This window comes from Trachymyrmex septentrionalis, unplaced genomic scaffold (genome assembly GCF_001594115.1).
Source record: "Trachymyrmex septentrionalis isolate Tsep2-gDNA-1 unplaced genomic scaffold, Tsep1.0 scaffold196, whole genome shotgun sequence".
Classification (NCBI taxonomy): domain Eukaryota; kingdom Metazoa; phylum Arthropoda; class Insecta; order Hymenoptera; family Formicidae; genus Trachymyrmex; species Trachymyrmex septentrionalis.
The window spans coordinates 897,557-908,340 of NW_017305135.1; the positions used below are offsets into that span (position 1 = coordinate 897,557).

The window sequence follows — 10,784 nt, forward strand, 5'->3', positions numbered from 1 at the left end:
CTTCATGACAAATGCAAAAAATAAAAATTCCAAGTCGGATCTGTGAAAAGTAGTCGACAAAAGGCTCATCCTATCGAAGATCCTCTCGTAAAAAAAATTCAGGTACGTAAGAATAGTCAGGGATTGTTCCCGGCCGAAGACGGATGTCTCTGGAAGAACCAGAAGCAATTTGCGAGATAGCGATTCAAGGTAGGTGTGGTTCTCAGCCGGTTCTTATTCTTTTTTTTTTTCGACTTTCCGCTCTTCTTATCCACTTCCGCCACCGTTCGAGAAACGGCTTTTCTAATTCGTTCGACGAACGGTTGCGGCGGCGACGATGAAATTCTATTCCATGCTGCAATTCAAACTTAATAAAGCGTCATGCACATCAGCTGACATTTTTCCGAGTGGCGGAAGACATCGAAAGGGGGCAAAATGGCGGAATTGAATGCGTTGAATGCTCATTTAACGGCATCGCTGCTGCATTTCGAGTCACTGGTAGGAGGGCAGAGGAGAGAGAGAGAGAGAGAGACCTACTCATCCACAGCCACTATCGTCGTGGAATCCTTAATATAGCACGCGCACGGATAAGAGCAAGAGGGTGGAGAAAATGGCCAAGAAAGGCTGAGAATGGCACGCAGGGGGAGCTTCGTTTAGAGCTGAAAATTGCGCGCCAGCAATGCCGAAGTGTGAGAAATGCCACGTCGGGAATCGAGATAATGGCCCCGCGGCCGTGATGCCTTAATATCGCGACACGATGAAAATGATTAATTATTTCGAAATTGATTGAATATTGTAAGTAGGGAACTCATCAATTCGTGAATTTATGTGAACGCATTGAATCTTGAAATTACGCATAATAATAAATTAAATTTTTGAATGAGGAAGATGTGTAAATTATAGATCGTCGATAAATCGAGATATATTGCTGTACAAAATATTTTGTTAACAATTTTTAACTAAACAGAGCAATTTTGAACTAAACCTGCGTAATGAAGAATGAAAAGAACATTACCCTTTACATTATATTATGTTCCATCTTTTATTAAATTACAAATAAAATAATTCTTGAATAACACATTTTTTTATAAAAAGAATATATACATTATGATATATGTATATATATATATTATGATATTTAATATTATATATTAGATGCTTGGATAATAGATTCATTAATCACGCGATTAGGATGGTACTTGAGCTGGAAATTCAGATCGTATATGCAGGACCTCGTAGGTTCACCCTGCCGACCCATCGGGTCAAAAGGAACTTCCGGTTGACTTGTCAAGTAAACCAGTGCGGTATGTGGCTGTGGCCTAAAGCAGTTTATGCATCGATTAAGTCTTTAGCCCTTTGAATATCGTTCACGTGTATAAAAACTCCTCACTGAGTCGCAAATTATTTTATTTCCAAAATATAAATCCTGTTTTTAAAGAGAAATTTTAAAGGGGTGTTAATTACGTTAATTGAATGTAAAATAATAAAATTGAAATTAATTAATAATTATTAATATTGTTTAATTAATTAAAATTAATTAAATAATAAAATATTATCTAAACAATTTTTAATTAATATAACTCTTACTATTAAATTTATCACTTTAGAGTGATAATTTATAATTTCAAATTTATAATTTATTTTGATTGCCAGTTATTAATTTATAGATAATGTAGCAAATAAAATATCTTAAAAATAGAGAAAAATATAGAAAGATTTCAGTGCATTAAGGATCGATTATAAATAAAATGGTTTTGAAATGAGTACGTATAATCAGTTCTGTTCGATATAGTCATGCTCGACCAAACACCGTTTCATGATATTTCTTTCAATTTTTACGAAAAGCAAGAGACAGTCGAATTACATAATTAATTGTTTGTCAGAATATAGACGAATATACTTAGTCTTAAGTCTTAAAGTCAAAACTTAACTCAAGTATTGTTTAATCGAAATGAATATAGACGCATCAGACATTCATGAATGCACTGACACTGGACTGAACGTGTCGTCTAAATTCCGTATTTTATTGCTCTCGCGCCTGCAATTATATCGTGCCATGCAAATGATCTGACCGAATTAGTGGCATCCAATTAATTAATACTACCTAGCCGCACCGGAACGATCGATCGATTCGCCATCGCTGTCACGCAGAGTGATCGCTGCTACTGCAATTAGCATAATCGCGGTGGCGGTTATGATGGTATCGTCCAATATTTTCGTTTACTGACGATCCGACAGCTGTCTCGCCATGTTTCCATTGTACTGGCTGTTTGCAGGATGATTAGCTGAAGTGGGCACTGATATAGGCGGACATTTTTTTTTAATATTTTTTTAGCATCAGAATGAAGATAATAATGTGTTTTTAAGTAAGAAAGATTTAAAAAATTATCTCTATAGGTTTTTTTCTTCTATCTTTCGAACTTTTTTTAAACTTATACCGAATCTCTTTCTTCAAATTTTACTTGGTTTTTATCATTGACTAACGAGTTATGTTAATTAACTAAAGTTCGTCCGAAATACACAGGCATTCCTATTATCTTGGTATTAGTTATCTGCTATAGTCGCGCAGTAAACTCATGGGATCAACGCATTTGATCGAGGAAAATCCTCTAGCGGGAGACCACCTCCGTAAACTTCTCACCAGCTCTCTCTCAACTTTGATATTCTCATCATTCTCTTCGTTCACTTTTGTCGTCGATTTTCCCTTCTCTCTCTCTCTCTCTCTCTCTCTCTCTCTCTCTCTCTCTCTTTTCCTTCTTCCTTATTCTCAGAATGTATAGCTTTGCTTAGAAAGTCTCACGAATCTTGCAACTTGCGGAACAAGGAGAAATGACTGAGAAACTAAGTTGCAACCAACATTTAGCATATATTTGAGAAGTATCAAACAGAGAAATAATTCTTACGTAAACAGAAGCTTCAAGTACGATTTGCAAGTAGATCGTAGAGAAAATTATTCTTGCTTATAGTTCAGAATAACAGGATTCTGGAAATTATGCATGATTCATCCGCTTAAACTTTCAAAGTTGAAATATTATGGACAAATACATCTCGAATTGAACGAGAAGGGACGATGTTATTAGAGTTCGATGCGACATTTGCAAAATACATTTCGAAGAAATCTGTCTGACTTAAACTGCCAATACATCATTATTACGATCCATTTTACTGCGGTGAGATGGAATCTCTTACATTCTTTACTTAAACTCGTCAAGCTAGCACCGTCCTTTTTAGATTATTCAGACAAAAGGTCTCAATATACGGAATATTCCTGAATTCTACCACTATAGGAGATAGGAGATCTTAAAATAAATTACCTCATTTCAAGCCATGCCATAATACTGCCGTGTCATAAGAACGAAAATCTTCCTGCATATGTCTCACTCACAGAATTGTCGAAAGTAACAATAAATAATAATACCTTTTATAAATTATCTTCAGTAAACGATCTCGATATATCAGGATAGCTTCAAAAGTCTATGTATACCAAAAGATTTTAATATTTTGTAATTCTTACGTAACATTGAACAAAGTATTTTTTAAATTATTCGGATAGAACCAAGCAGTTCACTATTTTTATCGTCTACTAATTTCGAACCTGAAATAATGTTTTCTTAATGAAGCAAAGAATTTTCATTATTTTAGACTAAAAATAGTAGAAATAATATATAAAATAATGTTGAAAGACAGAGAAGGAGAAAAAGAGAGAGAGAGAGAGAGAGAGAGAGAACGTATTAAAGGTGAATAGACAGAGGAAAAGAGAAAAAGTTGATTAAATTTCCAAGCCTATCATATTCCTTACATTTCTTTTCTTGTCCGCATTTTTGCTACGCTTATGAAACTAACTCGACCCTTCTAATGAAATTATGTAAAAGGTGGAGGAAAATACTCGTCGCATCGCGGCAGTGACTAGCTGTACTGCTGAACGTATAACGAGGCAGCGCGTCATAAAAAAGTATATTACTAGACAGATAAAGAAAAACCTTTATTGTTATAATCCGTGAAAATACTTTCGTAAAAAAATATCAATCATTATAAAATCAATATTGCAAGAATTTACTCTTTCTTATTGTTTTAATTATTTGTTCTGTAATTCGCTCTGTTTATTTACGTGCTGCTTAAGATATTTTTATTACACCGAAAAAAAAATAATGTATTTAATAACACTATTTCAATTGAAAATAATTTTGTTAATTTTGATAACACATTAATAAAACAAATACTTATGCTCTTGTTTTAATAAAATTTTGTTTATTTTATTAATAGTGTTGTTACAAATCAACAAGATAATTTTCAATTAAAATAATGTTATTGAAACAAGTTCATTTTTTTCAATATATAAGTCTTTATAATAACAACTTTGCTGACGCTTTACTTTTAACGTATATAAAACATTTGCTTTTGTGTTTTTGTTTTTGTATATTTAACTATTGTTACTAACCAATTTTATACGTAAGCAATAAAGTTGTTATTATTATTTCATTTGCTAAAACACACGTACCAATCTTCTTCCACCCAACCCCCTATTCAAACAACCCTGCATGTTTCATATTTTTGTCCAATATGAATTTTTCTTGTTATGCAAAACGGCTCACACGATTCACACATTATCTGGACATTCTGATCTTTCTAAATAACGGTTGTTGTGTTCACGTGACCATTCACGCCGCGAGCCGTGGCCGATGGCCGTGGTAAGAGTGGTTGCAAACTGTTTCGAACTATCGACAGAAGTTTCCGCCTACCAGACGGGATTTAATTAAATATCGCTAAACGTAGCGGTCGTATGTAATGCGAAATCGCTATAAATCGACTCGCATAGAAATACACGTAACTCGGCCGCGGCAACGGTGGCGAAAATTTCAATACGCGCACGGAAAAAGCGATGTTGCAGACAGAACTTCCTCCACAGTAATGCACGTCCGATAAAAAGTTCGCAATATGAGAATTCCATCTCATCATATTTTTAGCATTAGTAATCGACGTCTCTATCATTGAAGGATAAATCGTTCAGTGAAAATTAATAGAATGTCTTAAAAGTGTCGCGACTCTTATTATAGATCCTTTTTTTAGATATGGCCGGGTAACAAGAATTTCTCGATTAAGCAGCTGAAAATTATGGAATCTCGTCGCGTCATTGCTCTCGCGTCCAAATTTTCTATTTTTCCTTCTACTCCACGTAACGAAGTTATTTCTTACAAAATCCCCTATGAGGTTTTTTTTTTTTTTAACGAACCAAAACTGGAACAATCGATCGGTACGTCCAACCGCAAAAACGCAAGCACGAAATATATCGAGCTTTTTTGCTCGTTTCTCCGACAGATTGCGCCGCCATACGTTCCTCGTTTTCGTTCCCCTATCATATGACAAATCGTTAGTCGAATATTACAAAACGAGACTTCAATTAAAGTAGATGCACTATTGGATATCTTGAAACAGTGATGATCGGTTAATAATTTTGTCGAATAAAAGTTTTTCATTGTTAACAGTAAACGATATCGCAGCAAAAAATTTACAATTTGTCTGAATATATGAAAGCAATATTTTTTTTCATTTAATGAAACCCAATCACATTAACTAACGAATCTTTAAACGTTTATTCATTTAATCGACGGCGGCACATTTGCTCCCGCATTTTATCAATAATATTCTACATTTAACGAATAATTTGCAAATGCAGGAACGTCAAATATTTAATTACTAAATTGACTTGTATTATATATTGACACGTTATTTAAAATTCTGATGTTATTGTGGAAAATATTGCGATAGAAATTACTTTATGTCAGTTTCACCATTTCCCCGCAATTTTCCAATTTTAAATATCTAGAGAACTAAATCTTGAATTCCAACTGAAATTTATTAATAAAAACACACACACAATTTTAAGTTGTGGATACGGAAAACTTATTTAGAGAATATTCAATTTTAAAAGTCAAGCACATTTATTTCCATCAAATGATCAATTTGAAGATTTTGCAACGCGTAATTATAGAAACGGCTCCTAGTGAAATCGCTCGATGCAATCGATGTTGGTCCGACTTTTAGGAGTAATTGTATCACAATTGTTGTATTGCAACAAGTATATCGCGCGTGAGGAAATCGTTAACGACGAGCGAAAGTTCCGCAATTAAGGTATCCTGTCTCGTACGAGTGTGTGACATCATTACGTTAATTATCTCAGGCAACTGCGTAATTGTATCTGGGACATAAATTACGATCTCTGTATGCCGTGCACGGTCGAAATTATCCGGAAAATTTCAGCCGAATTGCGACATTACACAATACGATGAGTTATATATGTTATTTCTCGAAGTCTTCTCGGTTTCGATTTTCAACGATCGCAATCCGCATTATTTGTAAAAATGGATTTCTGTTGACGTCAAAGATGAGGGACAGCCGTGTTATCACGATGATTCGTCGATATAAATACCCATATTGTCTCCTCGAATAAATCACGAAGCGCATAATTAATTGGGGCAATTGTCTGTCATATCGCGATAACGTCAAATAGTTTAGTTTATTGATTAAATGGTAATGTCCATAATAAACACCATTAATTCAAGTAATGGCTTGCTAAAGTTCAATAATATATGTCGCTATCGTATTAAGTATTTGTTCAAGTAATGTTGAGAATTAATAAGTTGTGGCAAGTTAACTAAACCAGTAAATCATGGAAAACAATTACGTGAAAAACAATTATTTAATTTTATCCTACGTTTTTATTAAAAAGTCTCATGATTCATCTGTCTCTTTTTTATTTTGGCACTTCATTAACTCATCGTAGTTAGATTTCGATACCATAGGTCGCGGTCGATCGATTAGCGGGATGTCAATTAACCTCCGTAGGCAACGAAAAAGCTGTTGGAGTTTCGGAGTAAAGGACGGAAAAGGTAGGAAAGAGAGAAACGAGACGTGGCTCACGCGACCCAAACTTCTAAATGCGGCTCAGTTTGCAAACCGTCGTGGGCTTTCATTGAACCTGGCTTTATGACCTGCAATTGAGGTCTGGGTTGCCGATTCTTCTCTCCCACTACTATATCCGTTCCAATTTCCCTTTCCCCTTTTAATCGCAGTTCGTTCGCGATTTGTTTTGATTTTTATATTTATTTATAATTCCTATAGATATTTTATTTAGCTCAATACACATATACATGTACGTAGTTTTTACACACACATAGATTTAAAAAAAGAATATATATACATATATTCGGCACATTTGCATGTTAAAAATCTCCTACAAGAATTTTATATTGCAGTTCGCCTATCTACTTTGTTAAGCATTTCGAAGGAACAAGAGAAAGTTTTTTTCCCGAAACATTGTATAAAATAACAAAGAGGAAGTTTACTGTTCTATACATCATATCCATCTATTCTATTTTATAAAACTACTCTCCCCGTCTCTCAAATGGACGAAGAATTCAAAGTAGATGTCGAGTTCGCGATTTGTGAGGAAGGTCCCATTTCCCCCGCTTTTCCCATTATGGATTCCCCGCGACACGCTTCCCCGCTTCGTCGCACACGAAAGCTGAAACTTTCGCTTAATGACAGAAGTTTTATTGCCGGCCATCGTTCAATCCGCCGACATCCTAGAAGCGAACGAACGAACGAACAGGGCATCGCGGTTTATCCCTACAGATACGTCTCTCTATCATTTTCAACTAATTTCTAATCGCAATTGCGGTCAAAATTTGAAAACGTTAATTTTCACATTAACAAAAAATAACGGCCAGTTGATGAATTAATAACATAGGATTCTGTTATGGTCATTGTTGTAAATAAATGTACATACATGTTTGTTACAAAGAGAGAAAGAAAAGAAGAAAACAATATATGTATACTGAATATCTCTGCATTATGTATCGTATTCCATTTTGCGATTGAAATTTTGCTTCCTTTATTTGTCATAATCCTTTATCATTATCTCTTGCAAGACTCGACTTTTAAAAGTAATATATTTCGAAAAGCTCTGTATTAATTTCGCATTCGTTGAAAATGCTCTAAGCGTGTTACAACAGGAAAATTAATCGTATAGAGAATTTCCGAAACATAATAGCTCCAATACAACGATAAACACGAACAAGACTTCGAGGGCGAAGACTACGTGCGCGTATGTAAAGATAGCGCAATTTTACTGCAGATGCTCGTAGCCATAATAGCTGCAAGGATTGCCACGGTAGTTGCATGCTGATCCATCCGGTTTTACGATAATTGCATGAGCAAAACGTGCTGATACACGACGTGCCAGGCATAACATGTCCAAAACATTGCACTTTCAGTCTTAAAGATTTTAAACTACTCGATCATCTCACATATTTGTTTATGAGTGAATACTTTCATTTATAGTAGATAGAAGCTAAATGAACAGCTCTTACAATAATTTTAATATTTGAATTTTTACCTTTTTTTTTTTTCAAAAAAGATAAATTGAATACTTCATGTCAAAATAATCGAGTGGTGTAATGTTCTGCTCGGAGTCTATCCAAGATGGCGGCAAACAAATTTGCAGCGAGTCACGTCCCGCTAAAACTGGCGTGGATAGAAAGGAATTCCGAGAAGTCTTTAAAGCGTTTCCTTTTACAGTTACGATTGAATTTTATCGTGAAAGCGGCGTTCGTGATCGCGATAAAACGTTTAGCCTGAGATATTCGCGTTTTCAGATTTTTACAGACACATTGAAGATCACAGTTTATTTTTCTCATTATTTACATTTAATGTGCTGACATAGACATGAAAGATATGAAAGATGTCATGAAATAATTCGAATCACAGAGGTAAAAAATAAATTAGCTAATTAACTGTCAAAAGAAAATATAATTTGATACAATCGAAAAAAAAAAAACATTCTTTAAAATCACGTACCTTTAACCGCATTGAGCTTGTTTCCGACCATCTGCTTCGCCACAAACGCAGCCATTTTGTTAGTTTGTGGTTTTTCACACCGCTATCAAAGTTACAGAAACCTGTAAACAAAGATTGAAACTTCTTACTTCATATTTTTCTTCCTTTGGTTAAAGTTTTACATGTTTCGTGCGTTGATTATTTATGTTAATTAATTATTTCTTATTTACACTTCTATTCTGTGGACTTGTACATATCATGTAATATGCACTATTCTTGTGTGCAATTAATTTATCTGTTATAAAAGAGCAATCTTCATAGAGAATTTATTTTATAAATACGTAATTTTTTTAGTTATAATTTTCTTTTATAATTGCATATAAAATAGTTAACCGCTTATTATTAATTTTTCTAAGAGTGAATTATACAAATGAACAAATTATGTTCCTTCTTTATTAATTAAGTTATTTTTAATGTTTTACTTACAAATGTATCTTTTTACCTTAAATTTTTAAATTTACTTAAAATTTTTAAACTTTACTTAAATTTAATTTTATTTAATCTTTTTTTTATGAATGTTACATTTCTTTTAATAAACCGTTTCTTTAATTTATCAGTAGCGTAGTAACTGAGAATTTGTCTCTGTGAATACTTTATTTTACTTAATATTTAAATAAATAAGATCCTTATTTTTACAATTCTCTTTTATTTTTTATTATATATAAATCTGAATTTTTATTTATCAATTCCATTAATTATTTAATAATTACTTAAATTATGCTCTGATACATTTTTGAATTTTTTTAAACCTGAAATCTGCAGTAATTTACCATTTAAATCATCGAGGTAGTGGTTACGGTTATGAAAAATGTAACATTTTTCTATAATACGTATACATATTTTCGTGTCTAACTTTGTGCTACAGTGTTGAAATGAAATACGCTTCCCAAGAGATGATGTCGCCCTTGATGCCCGCCGACGAAAGTATTTTAATCTTATGTCATACTCACACGTCGCGTCCAATATCGGAAGTAACCTTCCTGTTCCATTACGTTGATATTTCAAAATTTGACAGTACATAAAATAAACTTTCAATCGCGATAATTGAATCTGCTGAAAGTGTAGATTCTTCTTTTGATCAAGTTTTTTCAAAAAATAGCTTTAATATTTTCTTACGAAAAAGAACTGATTACCAATAAACTACTGTTCCAATAAACTAGCTCTACCAATAATTGATGATACTACATGAATAACTGATGAAATATTAGTTACTATATAGTTAACCAATTTATTGGAACACTAATTAATTCTTTTTTGTTTAAGGATCAGATAGAAAACGAGAAGCAATCCTAAACTTAATACGTATATCCTTGTAATCTTGTAACAAAATTATGTAATGCAATATGGCGGATGGAGAGTGATCAGTTGCGATGAAAGAAGAGATCAATAGAGAAATATAAGGGGATAGACAAAAGAGGAAGGGGGAGGAAGAAAGCCGGAGCCTGGAGAAGACGACGCCAGTGAAACGGCGTCGAGACGTCTCGGCGCCTGTTTCCCAACCACCGACCTCCGTGATTTTCCAACAACACGCGACAATTTATGCCCTAACGATGAGTGACAGAGGGTTGCTACCCACGTGCATATATTCTTTTTATTAGTGACGTAACGCACCCCTGCTTCCTGTTATAAAAAATATTCCCGATCGATACTTTATCTTACGTGATAATTCTTGCAGATATCTAAAAACTTTAATTTATTTATATTTACAATATTATAAATAAAATTTAATTAAAGTTGTACTAATTATTAAATTTATTGTTTTCGAGATGGACACAAATACTACATGCATACAAAATATATAAGTATACAAAAATATGAAAGAAAAAATATATAGATAATTAAATCAAAATCAAATTATCTTTTCAAAAATAGAGGCGATTGAGGCAGAAAGCTTACGATATATATATATA

At 33.4% G+C, this 10,784-nt stretch overlaps 1 protein-coding gene across 1 annotated transcript in view; it reads right to left on the reverse strand.

Moving 5' to 3' along the window:
- Nucleotides 1–10,784, reverse strand: part of LOC108747228 (complexin) — a 125,852-nt gene that overhangs the window by 81,873 nt on the left and 33,195 nt on the right. The window contains exon 2 of the mRNA XM_018484584.1: nt 8,836–8,936. Within this exon, the coding sequence (XP_018340086.1) occupies nt 8,836–8,890 (55 nt within the window). The 5' untranslated portion in view covers nt 8,891–8,936. The remainder of the gene's footprint in view (nt 1–8,835; nt 8,937–10,784) is intronic.